Source organism: Equus caballus, chromosome 3 (genome assembly GCF_041296265.1).
Source record: "Equus caballus isolate H_3958 breed thoroughbred chromosome 3, TB-T2T, whole genome shotgun sequence".
NCBI classification, from domain to species: domain Eukaryota; kingdom Metazoa; phylum Chordata; class Mammalia; order Perissodactyla; family Equidae; genus Equus; species Equus caballus.
The window spans coordinates 91,266,841-91,283,874 of record NC_091686.1 but is presented as its reverse complement, the minus strand read 5'-3'; the positions used below and the strand labels follow the sequence as shown (position 1 = coordinate 91,283,874).

The 17,034-nt window shown below is 38.8% G+C and overlaps 1 protein-coding gene across 8 annotated transcripts in view; it reads right to left on the bottom strand.

Annotated features, from left to right (window-relative positions):
• The window catches only part of ATP8A1 (ATPase phospholipid transporting 8A1), a 221,092-nt gene that overhangs the window by 58,164 nt on the left and 145,894 nt on the right, over positions 1-17,034 (bottom strand). For all 8 annotated transcript variants that reach the window (XM_023638157.2, XM_070263872.1, XM_070263876.1 and 5 more), the window contains one exon: positions 10,181-10,353. In XM_023638157.2, the coding sequence (XP_023493925.2) occupies positions 10,181-10,353 (173 nt within the window). The remainder of the gene's footprint in view (positions 1-10,180; positions 10,354-17,034) is intronic.

Genomic DNA, 17,034 nt, shown 5'->3' with positions numbered 1-17,034 from the left:
AGGTAGAGGGAGAAAAAAAGAAACAAAAAGCATAATAAATGGAAAGCACAAAATAAAATAGAAGAAATGAGGCCTAATATAGCAATAACTATAATAAATATAAATGGATTAAATTTACTCATTGAAAGACAGAGATCTCAGGTTGTAGTAAAACAAAAAAGATCTGGCAATATGGTATCTAAAAGAGATACATTTTATAACAACAGCTAACTAAGATACACTTATTTGCTCACTACCTTCTAAGCTCGTTTTAACTCAAATACTCAATTCTCAGAAGAACCCTATATAAGATAGTTACTGTTATTGCTATGTTACAAATGAGGACACTGAGGCACAGAAAGATTATATAACTTAAGTAATACAGCAAGTAAGTGCTGAAGACAGGATTCAACCCTAAGCAGTATGGATTTAGAGACAGCTTTCTTAATCACTATATTATACAGAAATATTGAACTTAAGGGTTTAGGAAAAAAAAAGATAAGGCACATATGAAACAAAGGAAAGCCAGTTTAGAATTTTTATTTTTTGGGCACCTGAGCTAACAACTGTTGCCAACCTTCTTCTTCTTTTTTTATTCTTCTCCCCAAAGTGCCCCCGTACATAGTTGTATATTCTAGTTGTGAGTGCCTCTGGTCGTGGCATGTGGGATGCCGCCTCAGCATGGCCTGATGAGTGGTGCCATGTCTGCACCCAGGATCCAAATTGGCAAAACTCCGGGCCGCCGAAGTGGAGCGCACAAACTTAACCACTTGGCCACGGGGCCAGCCCCCAGTTTAGCAATTTTAATACCAGACGAAATAGAACTTAGGACACAGCAAAGGCGATAATGGTCAGAGAGAAATACTTATGTATGATAGTATTCCCCTCACCAGAAATAGTCGATTAGACCATATAAAAGAAAATTTGATGGCATTTCTAAGAGTAACAATTTTTAACAATAACCACTAACACATCCAGTACATATATTAACCCACTCATTCCTCCCAACTCTATGAGAGCAATTATTTTTATCTCTATTTCAAAGATGAAGAAACTGAAGCCAGAGAGGTTAAGCAACATATTATTCACCTAGTAAGAGGTGGAGACTGAACTTAGATTCTGGAAAGTCTGGCCCCAGAGCCTGAGTGCTAGAGCATATGGTATCACAAGCAGAGGGAAAAGGGTGGAGACTGTTTAGTAAATGGTCTTGGGAGAATCTGCTCACTATGTGGAAATTAATAACACTGGACCACTTCTCCTTCACAAGATAAACAAGAATACACTTCATATGGATTAAAGACCTATACGGAAAAAAGAAAGCTATAAAGTTAACAGAAGAAAATGTAGGAGAATAGCTTTGTGAGTGGGAAGTTCTTACTATCCAAAAGGCACAAACCATAAAGGGAAAAATTAATGGAATTTGACTATCTCAGGGTCAACGATTTCTGTTCAAGGAAGAACATCACAGGCAGAATTAAGAAGGGAGCCAGACTAGAAGATATTTGCCAAGTCTATAACAAAGAATCAATATTCAGAAAACACAAAGAATTCTTGTACACAAGCAGAAAAAAAGATAGGAAACCCAAAAAAAGTTCAGTACCCCTTATCCCTCTTCAATGTAGTACTTTTCTTCATAGCATCTGTTACCATTGACTTCATATAAGTCCATCTGATATATAATAAATCAGTTGTTACTATTCTCACACACACATACAGAGTACTTATTGCTTTTTGAATGTGTACGTGTGTATTTATTTTAGTGAAGAATAGCTACAATGTGAAGGCAGGGATTTTTTCCTATTTTTCACTGTTCTATTTATAGCACTTATAAAGGTGCCCATCACAAAGTGAGTGCTCGAAAAACATTTGTTGAATAAATGAATGAAAAATTGAATGAACTTCAAAAGCAGAAATCTAGAGAGGTAAACAGTTATATGAAGAAATGCTCAATCTCCCTAGTAATCAGAGAAGTGAAAATCAAAACAACAAGGTGCCACTTTTCAACCATCAAAAGTGGTAAAGTTATAAATTCAGGAATGCCAGGTGTTGATGTTAAGGTAAGGAAAACAGCAACCCTCCTACATGGATCTGGGAGTACACACTAGTGCAGCTGTTTTGTAGCAATGTGGCAATTCAGAATGAAATATACATACGGCCCACAGCCAAACACTTCCATTCCTAAGTCTATATCCTAGAAAAACACTTGCACGGGTGCATAGAAAAGATATTCATTTCAGCACTTTCTGTGGTAGCAAAGATTTAGAGGGAACTTATGTGGCTGTCACTGCGGCAATAGATAAATAAAGTGATGTGTAATAGTAAGCAGTGGTGAGAATAAATAAACCTGATCTACATATGGTAACATGACTGGGTCTCAAAATCGTAAAAAATAAAAGAGGCAAAAAATTTATGCTGGGATATCATTATAAATACATATGTATCTCTCGATTCAACACACATGTAACAACATTATATATTACTCATAGCTACACATATATACAAATAAAGTATGGTAGATGGATGGGAACGTATTAAATACTTGAGAATGTTTTCCTAAGGTGGAGGAAGAGAAAGTGACTGGTGAAGGGCAAAAACGAAAATAATATATAAAAATCAAAGCAGAAAGTGCTTGAGTTCAAGACTCTAGGATTCTTCCAGCTTGAGGAGAAGGCTTGCTTGTGTACCTTCCTGCCTCATTCCTCTGCTGCCATAGTCCTCTAGCACCTTGCTGGCACTTCCCCCTAGAACAGAGGGAAGGCATTGGGTGACAGGGCAGGATCCAGGTTTGGTCCTGGGTTCCTCATATTTCTCTTGCTAAGATATATAAATATCTATTGACACCTCATTTTAAAACAAACTGACTTCTGGAAATATCCACATTTTAAGGAGTTTTCTTGAATTCAAGGGCACAGAAAAATTTAACGGAGAAGCCAGATTCTGTAGCTGTCACCACAGAAATGTCAGTCATTTTTGAAGAATCGCGGAGAAAGGGAAACATGTCAGGTAAGGAGAGATGGGCAAACGTCTCAGTTTTCAAGAAGAGAATCTGGAAATTACATACTAGGGAACTTGGGGTTAACTCCACCAATATTCCAGAAAAGTTCTGTCAGATGCAACTCTGTCATTCATTCATGAGCCACTCACTCCACAACAGCAGACTGTGGCCCCAGGCTCAAAGCGGGGCAGCAGCTTGTCTTTTACATAAAGTCTTCTTGGATCACAGGGCACATCCGTTCGATTCCATATTGTCGAGAGCTGCTCTCAAGCTACAATGGCAGAGTTGAGTAGTTGTGACAGAGACTGTATGGTCCGCAAAGTCTAAAATATTTACTATCTGGCTCTTTACAGAAAAAGTTTAGCCCACCCTTGCTCTATAAAATGCTCCCTCTTGGAAAATGCTACCTGGAACCACTTCCTTTTTCACGCCTCAACTTAAAGCCTGTTGTTTTACATCCATTTCTTGTCTCTCTGACTGTTCCCTTGCTAACATGCCTTTTGTTTCCCAAGCCCATCTTTCCCCTAGGATGCCATCTCTCTTTTCTCTCTACTCCATGCCCTACAGCTGCTAGACAGCTATGACCCACATCCTACCTGGTCTTGACTCCTGGAACTCAAGCATGGCTCACAACACCAAGCCTTTAACTTGCCCTAAGTGGGTGGGGATGGCTCAGACAGGTTTATTAAAAAGAAGGTAACCACTAGAAACCATCATGGGTTCACGGAAAACCAGTTATGTCAACTAACTCTGCTTTCTTTTCCCACACAATCAGAGAAATGTCAGAGGTTCTATATATCACGTCCTTAGCAAATTGGGAACTGAAGTCCTTTCATTCTATCACTGTAGAGCTGAAGGAGAACTGCAAGCAATCTATTAGGTGGATTTGTGTTTGACTCAAGAATATATTAGAGTGTTGATTTATTGATTTATATAAAGCTTTAGGGAGGCCTTTAGTGGAGAGCTATAGAGCTCTGAAATTAAAATTGTTGAACAGAAAAGAATTATCAAGAATTTCAATGTAGTTATGGAAGATACATATATGCTTATTCAAATTTCACAAGATAGAAAACAGAAAAAGACTAAAATAAATAACACAGCATTTAAGAGGGATGGTGATGGAAATCAAGATAGCAGTTACTTACCCTTAGGGGGATAAGAGAACTACAGGGAGCATGAGGGGATTTCTGGGGTGCTGGTCACGCTCGGGTGCTCGATATAGGAGTGTGTTCACTTTGGGAAAATTCACAGAGCTTCATACTTACGTTTTACGTACTTTCCGGTACAGATTAACTCTGCTTTATCAGAATTATATAATCTGCGGTTTTAATTGGTGTGTGTGATGGTGGTTTATTTAAATTGAGTCACATCTAAAACTACATAATGTTGAATTACAGTGGGATTCTGTGGCATTTAGATTTCTCATATTTTTAGAAAATTCACCATAAATACGGACTCCTCTGGTGGTGTACATCATAACTGGCTACGAGGCTGTAATATCGCCATGCAGTTCCTTTAACATTACTCAGTAGAGGTAGAATAGCAAATCAGATGGATAGAGCTGAGCAGCTCATTACTGTATTATGCTAAAGCAAAACATGGGCATTTTATGAAGTTATAAAATTTATTCAGTGTGTCCTCTTTTAGCCATACATGTATGAAAGAAATATTCTCTCGACATTTCCAACATTTATTCATATTTTCTTGGAAGCAAATATAGGGTTGACATTCATTAACAGTTTGTAAGTCTTCTCAAAGCCAAACATCTGCTTGGCATCCAACGGTGTTCACAAACTTTTTTCTTTTTTAAAGGAATGTCTGTTGCGCATTTATTAGCTTCATTTGTGCTTTATGACCACTCTTTAAGTAGAACATGTATTTTGAGAAATCCTTAAAGTTTAAGACAATCCCAAAAGATTCAAGAAGTAGATCTGCCTTGACCCTTTCTTTAACATACTCAGGCTATGACAGAAAGTATTCAAGGTGTCCCTTTAGACTTCTTCTTGGAGGACCCCTTGATCGGACTAAGGTGAAGGGTTTTGCCTGGAATGCCACTCCCGACTGACGACACTCACTGAAGTCAAGTGTTTTTTTATGCATTATGGAGAAAATGGCCTAAAAGGGGGTTAAACTTTGACTAGAGATATTGCAAGTAGGGAAAAATGCTTACTTCAATTTAACTCCTGCGTTTCAGAAGACGTGAGCACATAAATTATGTGGAAGAACAGTGATTACTAGACAGTCTAAAAGCTGGAGGCTCTGGGCCAATTTTCAACCAACTGTCACAGAACCTAAGTTTCAAAATATGTTTAAACAAAACTGACAACTGCAGAAAAAATGTAAGATTCTTTGAAAGGCTGGGTTATGTGAACTGACCAGGATCTCAGAAACCACACGCTATTTAACACACAGCAATACTTCACTGCAACTCTTCTGGAGGGAACATTAAAAGAGGTAGAACAGATGCTTCCCCAAATTAAGCTGATCCAGGCAGTAGACAGATTCTTCCTAGCACAGACTGGCCAACAGAAGTAGGGTTCGTCCAAAAAACAAAAGGCCTAGAAGAGGTCCTCTGGCCCAGAAGCTTTCAAGCTGGAAGGAGATAACCCAGGAAGGGTGCAAGTGTGTGTGTAGGTTTCCCAGCTTTCTATGCCAGAGAAGCTCCATTCTCAGCTGCCTTAGACAGCCAGGCTCCCGGGAGTATTTGGATCACTGCTATATGCCTGTCTCTTCACCTTACAGATCGCAAAACCAAGGCCAGAGAGATTCCATTAGGTATCCAAACAGCCCGAGAGGCAGAGTTAAAACAAGAATGTCACGAATCCCCAGCTAAAACACCATTACACCAATTATACAAGCTGTATTTTAGGGCATAAAATATTGGTAACTGAGATGAGGAATTATTCGTCTGGTACAGTTACATTGCAGAATAGCTCTTGATGTTGGCTGTGTACACGAGTCTTAGAGCAAGCTTTTTTCCCCCCTCTACTCTGTCCAAGAAGTTTCAGGGAGTCTGTGCAACTTCTAAAATGGTGCATTTAATTTTCCATGTTGGTGTGTAAGTGTATTTTTTGGAGGAGATAGTCCATAGCTTTCATTTGTTCTTCAAAATGATCTGTAATCACACCAAACAATAAGAATTGGTGTACCTGAGCAAGGCAACAGAGGGAAGAAGGACCACAAAGGAGTGGTTTATAACTAGAATAACTTATCAGAAACTACCCTAAAACCAGAGGCATGTTTCCTATGAAACTACTCAGGTTACACAGGTAAATGTGTACAGAGGTAAAAACAAAAGCTACAAGGGATCCATGAAAATACAGGACTTGATACACTGATAAAAATAGATTTCATTTTACTTCTTGGGTTTTATATACTTAAAAACATTATTTGAGGTATAATATGCAAGCTTCACTTTGTAAACCAAAACCAGGACTCCAAAGCCCTGAATAATTTGGGAGCCCGGGGATTACTTCTGTCTTTGAATATTTCCTTCAGAAAATGGTGGTGAGTAAGAGACATAATGACTACTGACTGAGAACAACTCTTTCTTTCAATTCCACTGTAGACTCTTGAGGGAAAATGCTCATCTTTATAACTGTGTCAATTAGGCAAACACTAAAAACGGCTTTCTGCCCTTTATGCTGATAATGTCAGGGAAGAAAGCGGCTGATGTAATCGTAGAGATGGAACTAAATTGAGAGCCTCATTATCCATTACGAGAAGGCTTTCCCCTCCACTTTCACTCTAGCTATGGCTCAAGAGAAGACTGCACAGGAAGGGCCGATTGTGAATTATCTTCATATGTGGACTGACAAGAAGGAGACTGGGAAGTAGTTTGAGGGGAAAACCCATAAAGCCAGAATGAACATAAATGAATTTGGGAAACAGGACCGTACTGTATTTTGAAATAATATTCAGTATTTATTTGGAGAGTCTCTTATAATAGAGTGAAATAGAGAATTTCCTGAGGCTGGGAAATTGTAATCATCTGAGAAATCTGGAGTGACACTTGCATTTAATTGTAAAGAATGACAGACAGAATTGCCCACCTCTTCCTCACCAGAGATGGAAGCATTATCATAGAAATTATACTGCGAGGTCAGTAGGCTAAATGACACGAAGATGGTCTGATGCCAAGAGGCACCTGGCCAAGAAGGTGCACCGACATCAATCAGGCAGTGGCACTGATGTAATTAAGGGCTTAGATGAATTCTCAAAGCCAGACCGGAAGTTGAACCACAGTCATTATGGGAAAAGACAGAGTATGAAGGTAATTAGAAGAAAAAAAGCTGTGGAAAGATGTTTTACTTAAAAAAAAAAAAATCCTAAAACTCTAAATAAAACTGAGTGTCTGCATAGGGACCTTCATGGTCCTCAAACATGCATAAAACAGGACGGAGGGAGGAAGGGGCCACACACATCTTTATAAGCTCAGTTTCAGAGCTGAGCTGCACGTGCAAGGCAGAATATGATTCCCTCCCAGGGGCCTGGGCCTGGAGGAGCCCTGAGAGCCATGTGACTTGTGAGCATCCAGAACAATGATCTCGGGAGAGAACTTCACAAGCACAGAACATATTTTTTCTCCCTTGACTCTGCTTTCTAGTTTTTCTCTCCCTCTGCTATTGTTTAATTTTGTGGTTCAACGTTTTGAAGAATGGTGGGAGGTACTGTTAAGCAATACTCTAAGAATGAGGCTCAGCTGCAATGACCACATGATGAAAATTGGCCTCCCACATCTTTCAAACCAACTGTGATTGTACTTAAAAGAAAGAAAGATACATGAAGGAGAGCAGGGAGGAAGTCGTATTCCTCCTTGTATGTGCAGCATCTATGCCTAGCACACAGTAGGCACAGAACAGATGCCAACTCAAGGGAACTGGTTATTATATCTAATTAGCTCTGTATTCTGTTTTATTTTGTTTTGTTTTGTTTTTTTAAGGAAGATTAGCCCTGAGCTAACGTCTGCCACCAATTCTTCTGTTTTTGCTGAGGAAGATCAGCCCTGAGCTAACATCTGTGCCCATCTTCCTCTATTTTATGTTAGAGGCCTGCTACAGCATGGCTTAACAAGCGTTGCTTGGTCCACACCAGGGATCTGAACTGGCGAACCCTGGGCCACCGAAGCAGAACATGGGAACTTAACCGCTGCACCACCGAGCTGGCCCTCTGTATTGTTTTGTTTCCAAATAGGAGCCAACAGTCATATCACTTAATGTGCTTTTGAGCAATTTTCTGTTGATCCTTGCTATCACATTAATGAAAGTGATTAAACAATCAAATCTAGCACAAAATTACCTTGATGGAAGAGTGTCAGAGTTGAACATTACTGACACTTGGTCAAGAGATTAGACAGGAATCAAGAAAAGTCACTGGAAAAGCAGATTTTAAAAAGCATAAGGATACCAAAGTGCAGATAAGACAGTCAAGATAAAATAATTTCCAGTTCTTTCTTCGTGATGATACAAAGAGCCTGATCATTACTAATATTAAATATCTGTAAAATATATTGTCCAAGAGCTTTATAGCGATATTATTTAACACATGCCACAGAGACGAAAAATAAATGACTAAAATAATTAGATTCCTGGGAATAACAAGCAACTTTTAATTCTCTGAGTATGAGATAATTTTATAGACTGAAATGATGCTTATAAAGGGTACTTATTACGTACGGTTTAAATTATATTTTACAAAGTATACTTCAATTGAAATTTAGGAAATATTTACAAGGCATGGCTTACAAGTTTGGAGACATATGATATACAGGATATTTAAGTGAATAAGGGTGGACAAAAAAAGGTTTAGAAAGCATAACATTTTTTTATTTGTAAATAAATTTTAAAGATAATAAAAGCAAATAGAACAATTTTAAGATAATGTTAAAAGAACAGATTCAGAGAAATTCTTCAGAAGCCCTGCTAACATTTCATCTCCCAGGAAGACAAAGCAATTTGAGAAACTGCTACCCTGGACCTAGTCTGACCAGCTGGTAAGATTTAATAAGTAGGTGACAGAGAGGAAAATCCTTACATTTCATGGTGAAGAGGTTGGGCAAAGTCACGAATACAATTTAAATTTTAGGAAGACACAGTGTAAACAATTTAGACAAAGAGATGGGAAAGATTCTTTGACAAGATATTCAGGAAGGATTGGAGCTAAATAGTTTACAAAAATACAATTCTATGGATTAGGCCTGGATAACTCAAAATAGATTTTAATTTAGGATATAGGCAACATTATAAATTAGAGGGAAAAAGACTATATAGTCAATAAACAACCTTGAGGAAAATGCTTAGCTTTTTGGAAAATGATTCAGTTAGTGCCTCCCATCCTGCCCCAAAGTAAGTCTTAGTAGCAGGATCAAAGATTTAAGTGTAGAAAATAGAACATTTACAGAAATAACTCTCAATGGAAATTCAGGTAAAGAATCGATTTTTTTTTTTTGGTGGGGAAGATTCACCATAAATTATATCTGTTGCCAATCTTCCTTTTTTTCGCTGCAGCAAGATCAGCCCTGAGCTAAGGTCTGTGCCAATCTTCCTCTATTTTGTATGTGGGATGCCTCCACAGTGTGGCCGATAAGCGGAGCAGGTCCCTACCCCTGATCCGAACCTGAGAATGTGGGCTGCTAAACAGAGCATGTGGAACCTTAGCTGGGCCATGGGGCCAGCCCCAAGAATTGATTTTTTTATTTTTTTATTTTTTAAATTTTTTTAAAGATTTTATTTTTTCCTTTTTCTCCCCAAAGCCCCCCAGTACATAGTTGTATATTCTTCGTTGTGGGTCCTTCTAGTTGTGGCATGTGGGACGCTGCTTCAGCGTGGTTTGATGAGCAGTGCCATGTCCGCGCCCAGGATTCGAACCAACGAAACACTGGGCCGCTTGCAGCGGAGCGCGCGAACTTAACCACTCAGCCACGGGGCCAGCCCCAGCCCAAGAATTGATTTTAAACATAGAAAATTACAAGAAACCTGGTGACCCAGATTACAAAAGATAATTATTAATGATTGTTAGGATTCACTTTTAAAAACTCTACTACTAAATTCTATCCCAGTTTGTGAACCTTAAGTCTTGAGTGAGTGAAATAATAATAACCTGACATTTACAAATTCTGGATAGAATAACTTCAAGGAACTTTAAAAATCAAGAACTTAGGATCAAGGTGCTCTTTACTGAAATCTGACATTATTAAGGACAACTTACCTGCAGCAAATAACAGCTTTGCATGACAAAGCTAAGTCCAGGAAATACTGTCGCACTCCGAAAGTTAAGGCATATTTGAGGGTCTTCCCATCAATTATAAGAGCACAATTATTCTCTTTCCCAAGAGTATCACCGAGGGTAGTGCAGTGACGACTGAGAGTTTCCCTTGTTCCCTATAAAATGAAACAAAAACGTCCTCAACATTTACTCCCATCTCTTCTACTACGATGCCTCAAGGATGCTGCGCAACCACATTTAGTTATTTTCAGTGCTTTTTATGTTTCAAATGGCTTTCATGTACGTACACTCATTTGATTCTCACAAAAGCCCCTCAAAGGAGATTGGACAAACGTTATCAAAAAGGAAGTTACTCACTGAAAGTCACAGCTGTTCCTACCAGGGTTGGGGACAGATTACAAGTCACCCATTCCTCTGCAATCTTTGCTCATTATTCTAACCACACAATCACAATACTGCAAAAATATCTTCAGTAAATTATCTTGTTAAAAGACAACAACATTGTCCTAATTTATGAACTAGTCAAAATTGCTTAGCCACGAATCAAGGGGAAAAGTTGGAGAATATAATTTAAATAATTTATGGGTATTCTTTCTGAAGTATTCAATGCTATTGAAACTTAATTCCCAGTAACCAACAGGAGGAAATGCAGTATCTGTAATCTCTTGCCACTTCATGAATTGGCTTCTGTACCTTTAATCATGATTTCATGATGCTGTATTTTAGTTGCGGATGGTGACATGTGGCTTGGTAATCTTGATGGGTCAAATAAAAGAAGCCCTTCCATCAATGATGAGTTCACTTTCAGGCACAATAAAATCCTTTAGTGTCAGGGAAAGCTTTGTTCATCTCAACTACACAGAGGGGTTGTATTTGTCTCTCTGTCAAGAACTGCTTTCCCAGCTCTTCAAAGGCAAAAACTTTCAGGATATTTAGTTTTTCTCTCCAAATTCTGTAGACTCTTCCTACAACCTAATGGAGCCAGCTTTCTGTTTCACAAGAGCCCTAACATTGTGAAGAAACAGAACAGTGGCTCTGTACAAGGAAATCTAAGGAACAATCCCCCTCCTATTAGAGGTTGGTTCTGAGTGGTAATATCTAAGCCTGTAATTTTTACATAATAAATACAAATATATATTTCCATAATAAAATATACCTACAATAAAAAAATTATATAATTTTCATTATATTCAAGAAAGATATAATTATTATTCCGATTTAAGAATGTGTACAGTCATTTCAAAGCTATTTTCAGAAGGAGGGAAGTAAAGGCACAGGTAATTCAAATTTCATATTGGGGATTTTTGAAGGTCTTCCTGCATTCATATTTAAATCTGGGTTATACTATGTTCTGGAATTTTAGAATTTATCAAAATAACAGAGCCACGTACTGCACAGTTGGACTGCCCAACTTTCCCAATACTGGAACTTCACTTAACGTTTCCCCTGTTCCCTGTCACACACAGTGACACCAGGGACCACCATTTTTTACAAAATTTTCCATTCACTCTTTACATCGGGGAGAAGTAGCTATTTTAATTTACAGGCCTCACCCTCCTATTTTCTGCTGGAAATTTTTGTCCCAAGAAGACTTAAGAGGCAAAAAAAATGTCAGCAAAATTCTGACAATCTATAGTAGACTGTCCTGGATTGTTGTAAAAGCAAATTCACATACATTAAATGAACAAACAAGTCAGTCAATGAGTGGATTAAAAAAATAAAATAAAATTTATTTTCGCATGGACCACACACGGCACGGTTCTAAGGGCTACACATATAGACACAACATCCCAGCTAAACTTATTACAACCCTACGTGGGAGGCACAACTGTTATCCCCATTCTGCAGATGAGAAACACGAGACAGAGGTTAAGTTCCTTGCCCACAAACACATGCCAACTAAGTAGTGAAACCAAACTCAGAATTACATTTCTGTGCTAGCTTGTCTTTCTCTACACAATCCAGCAAAAACAAACCCAACTTTAGACAGTACCAGGCATAGCAAAGCATCAATGGAATGCCTGCACCATTCCCTCTGCTGTTTCCCTAGGGCTCTCATCATCTGTCTTGCATCTCCTCTTGACCGCCAACAGAGATTTCTCTTTATAAAACAAATTTAAGACACAAATCATTTCTCTTCTTGCTCTAATATTTTTCTATGGTTTCCTACTGTCTACATGATATGGTCTAAACTCCTTACAATGGCATTTAAGGCTTTCCACACTTTAAACCCAACTAACTTTTGTTCACACTTCCTTCACAATCTTGATTCCTTTATTCCCTCTCTCTGGAATGCCCTTCCCTTTAGAGGATAGCTATCACCTTCTACACCAAGCTCACCGTTGTAAAGCCCTCCTAGACTCACTCCACGCTACCAAGTGTCATTCACTCTATGCTAACAAGGCCTTCAGTTCCTTGAGGGCAGAGACCACATTTAACCTATTTCCAAGCAACAAACACAGTGCCTGCAATTATAGATGCTCGGGAAATACATATATATGAAATGAGAGCACTGATAAATTCTGATTTCATCCCATTAGAGAAGTCCATTTCCCTCTCTATTATCATTTGTGTTTTGAGAGACAGAGCATGAAAGAGACAGAGAGGCAGACAGGAGCTTCAGCATCTGGTTGTGCTATAACTCCTGCAGCAGCATCTACAACATGAACTGGGAGTACCTAAGACCTGACCACTGTGGGTGCCATCACCCAGTACCATAACATGGAGCCCAGCAGTGAGCTCAGGGCCCCTAGATCCTGGTCATGGAGGTGGGGAAGATCTTGGCCAGCAAGTGCAGCCTACTGGTGATCAAGAAGTTCTATGACTCCAAGATCAAGTTCCTGCTGCCCCACCAGGTCCAATGTTGCCAGCACAAGCCATGCTTCACCACCAAGAGGCCCAACACCTTCTTTTAGATGCAGGGCCCTCCCAGTCCCCAGGTCTGCTCAAATAAACTCCTTGGGGAAAACAAACCTATGTGTAATCCATTACTTCAACAGTCTTTCAAACCAAGGCATTGCTTACTAAAATGCCACCATATTTTTTTGTGTGTTGTGTCCAATTTCTTTTCTTTCCTTTTTAAATGAAGTATAATTGACATACAATATTTTATTAGTTTCAGGTGTACCATATAGTGATTCTATACTTTTATACATTACAAAATGCTTACCACAATATGTCTAGTTACCATCTGTGACCAAAGTTATTACAATGCTATTGACTATATTCTCTATGCTGTACATTACATCTTCGTGACTTAATTTATTTTATGATTGGAAGTTTGTACCTCTTAATTCCCTTCATCTATTTTGCCCATCCCTCTACTCCACTCCCCTCTGGCAACAACTAGTTTGTTCTCTGTATCTACGAGTCTGTTTCTGTTTTGTTTTGTTTGTTCTTTTGTTTTGTTTTTTAGATTCCAGATATAAGTGAAATCATATGGTATTTGTCTTTCTCTCTTAGAATTATTTCACTTAGCATAACACCCTCTAGGTCCATCCACATTGTCACAAATGGCAAGATTTCATTCTTTTTTTATGACTGAGTAAAATTCCACTGTGTGTGTGTGTGTGTGTGTGTGTGTGTGTGTATCTTTATGCATCTTCTTTATCCATTTGTCTATTGATGGACACTTAGGGTGCTTCCATATCTTGGTTATTATATATAATGCTGCAGTGAACACAGGGGCGCATATATCTCTTCAAAGTAGTGTTTTAATTTTCTTCAGATATATACTCCGAAGTGGAATTGCCGGGTCAAATGGAAGTTCTATTTTTAATCTTTTGAGGAACCTCATCACTGTAGTTTTTAAGCTTTTTCCCAAGTGACTCCTGAGTTGAAAACCCAAATGAAACCTGAGATGGACCTCAGGAGGACTTCAAATTTCTTTAAGGATCAGTTGCAAAGCAAGACTAAAAGTCAAGCCCTGAGCTGTGCAAGCTCCTCATTAACCAGCCTGTGGGACACAATCCTGTGTGCCCCACTCTCTCTCCTTTTCGAAGGTGTTCTCTAACACCTTAAAATTGGTTGAGAACTCTCTTACTTGTGGCATCAGTACCCCCAGGTTTCCTTGGTGATTATCACAGGTCTTCAGCAAATCAAAAGGTGTCAGGAGATGTAACAGGGATAACATTTCAGAAGATGAGTCAAAAAATCCCCACAGTGAATTCTCCAGTCAGGCCACCTAGGGTGCAAGGTAACAACAACGAAACTGCAAACAGTTTATTTTAGTCTACAGTTTTCTTTTGTAAGTAGCTCTGTTGGCTGTGTGCTGCCAGTTACAAGTTACATTTTACCCTTATTTTTACTGCCAGGAGTATTTTAAAATTCTTTCATTTACGAAAGTTTATTGCTTCTCCCCTAAGCCTGGGAGCCATACTTTATGGCCATATTGCATTGAAGCTTATCTCCTGTAGCTAGAAATAAATTTATTACTATAATAGCTGTTGCTTTGTTTTCTTTTTGGCTACTGAAGGGGGAAATGTTTAAACATTTAAACTTAGTGACATGTGAAAGTGAAAATATATAAATGAGAAGCTAAATCAGAAAAAGGATAAAAAACCCACATAATACAACAAAAGAAAAGCTCTGTATCTCCTTGTTCTACACAGTCTTATTTGCTGCTATAATCAGGGAGAGTCAGAAGTAAAGGCAATTTGGGGAGACAGATAAGGGGCAAGGGGCCAGGTCTGGGGTTCAGGTGCCTTACCAGGTGGTGATCTAGGGAAGGGGGGAAGCCACAGGGAAAGTGGGATTTGCTTGAGCCTCCCTCACCCTGCATCCCACGTGGACACTCTAGTCAAGCATTCAACTCTATTCTCCCTATCCACCATCCTGCACACAGCCAAGTGCTCACTAGAAGCCCTTAGACCCTGGACCTCCTGCCATGCTTTCCTGCCTTGCCAATTCCCAATTTAGGCCACAGCCAATACTTCTCCTTGGTTCTTAGTCTTAACAACACAGAAGGGAAAAACCCTCGCCTCCTGAGGACACGCTCTGTTCCAGCTCTCTCCTCTTACATGGGTGCTCATTACGGCTGCTCTACACTTTTATCTATGCCCAGTGGATTCCATTTTTCCTAGAGGCTACTCCAGATCTTTTCTTCTCAAAATTCCAAATTTGGCCCCTGTCACTTCAGCAAACATCTACCTGCTTTACTGAGAACATTTATACTAAAAAGAATTCTCTCAACTTTCCTCTCTTAACATCAAAACTGCCCTTTACCTAATCCTCCCTAATTCTTGAGTCAGGGGGAAGAACTGCCTTCTTTTCTCACCTCTATTCCTCCCACTTCTCTCTTGCATCTTCTTTCTCCCCACTGTCACTATTTTTTTTTCCTTTAAGACTACAGACTAAAAACAAGGAACAAATAAACCAAGAAACGTCCCCTTGACTCTATTTTTCCTGAGTCCTCCAGGTGACAGGAATACTTCCATCTTTTGGATTCTCCAAATACTTGTTTTTATTTATACAATGTAGCATGATGTATAGTAGCTTATCTATTTGTATGTCTACTTCTCTTTGGGATTGAGGCTCTTGATGAAGAGATGAAATACAATGAATAAAAGCTTGGTAATGAGAGAATAATCAAATCATTAAAGATTAGAGAATATCTTGTGGGAAGTCATAATGGTTTTCTCATGTGACTATTTTGAGGATTGTTTTCTGCTGCTTGTGGAACTCCTGTATAATCTTGGATACGTTTAATTAGAACAATAAGTAAAACATTAATGTGTTTATCCTATTATAGAGGAAATGGAGAACAAAGTGGAAGTTATGATCCAACATCTACTTCTGTCTCAAATAATATAAACAGTCTAATGAATAGAATAGATGTCTAGACTATACTTAGTGATCAAGCCAGGTTGTTTAACAGTAGGCCAATGATAAGTAAACAATGTTTATTTGGTTTATACGAAACATGCTTGGAAAAGAAAAAGAAAGAAAGATGGTTAGTACATAATTAGGCCAAGTAGAATTTCTCACCAAGATAATTCTGACCAGAAAGCCTTAATAGTTCCATGAGAATCTTTACGGTATAGTCTGGCAAAATAGATAACATGTTCATAAAACAACAACAATCTTTAAGAAATCAGAGACTGGCAGCTTTATGGTAATCTTTTACATTACTTTTACATGACCTTTATCAAGGAAACCCTTGATAAAAATCACAGGGGGCAACCATGACAATGAAATCTGACACAATTTTATAGTGAAATAAACAGAAAGCCCTGATTTGTTTGGAAAGTATCACAGTATGCAAGACGTCATTTTCATTTTGGCAAAAACTCTCCTTGGATCCGTCTAAAGAACCGAAAGGCCAGATGTGCAAAGAACATGTTAGGCCACCTAAGAACTATGTTTTTGATGGCCCAAAATGCAATGTAGCAGAAAGCACCTGCATAAAAATGGCCCTTTTCAGCTTCTAGCCTTTTGGTTTTCTTCCTGCTTCCTTTCAGAGGTTTACAGGACAAATAGTCTTACTTAGGAACACATCCAAGGAACACCCTAGCGGAGAATGTGAATATCCCTAAGGAAAGGAAAATAAAAGCCTCTAGCCTCTGATTAGAAGACTGGTTAGCTAAGTCCAACCAGCAGAGACGAGGTGAAGATTACAGAGAAACAGTCCGACATGCAACACCTAATGGTCGTGGCTTCCACACCTTGCTCTGGGGCTCCAATTACTTATAGTGACAGTAAATAATGTGCGATCACTCATCTATATCCCAGAGGGTGTCATCAGCAAAGCTAAGTCCAAACAGCAAAAGTTAAAGGAAGAAAGTATATTTATACTTGTGTAGTTCGAAGCATATGTTGGTGTTTTGGTCTGAATTCAA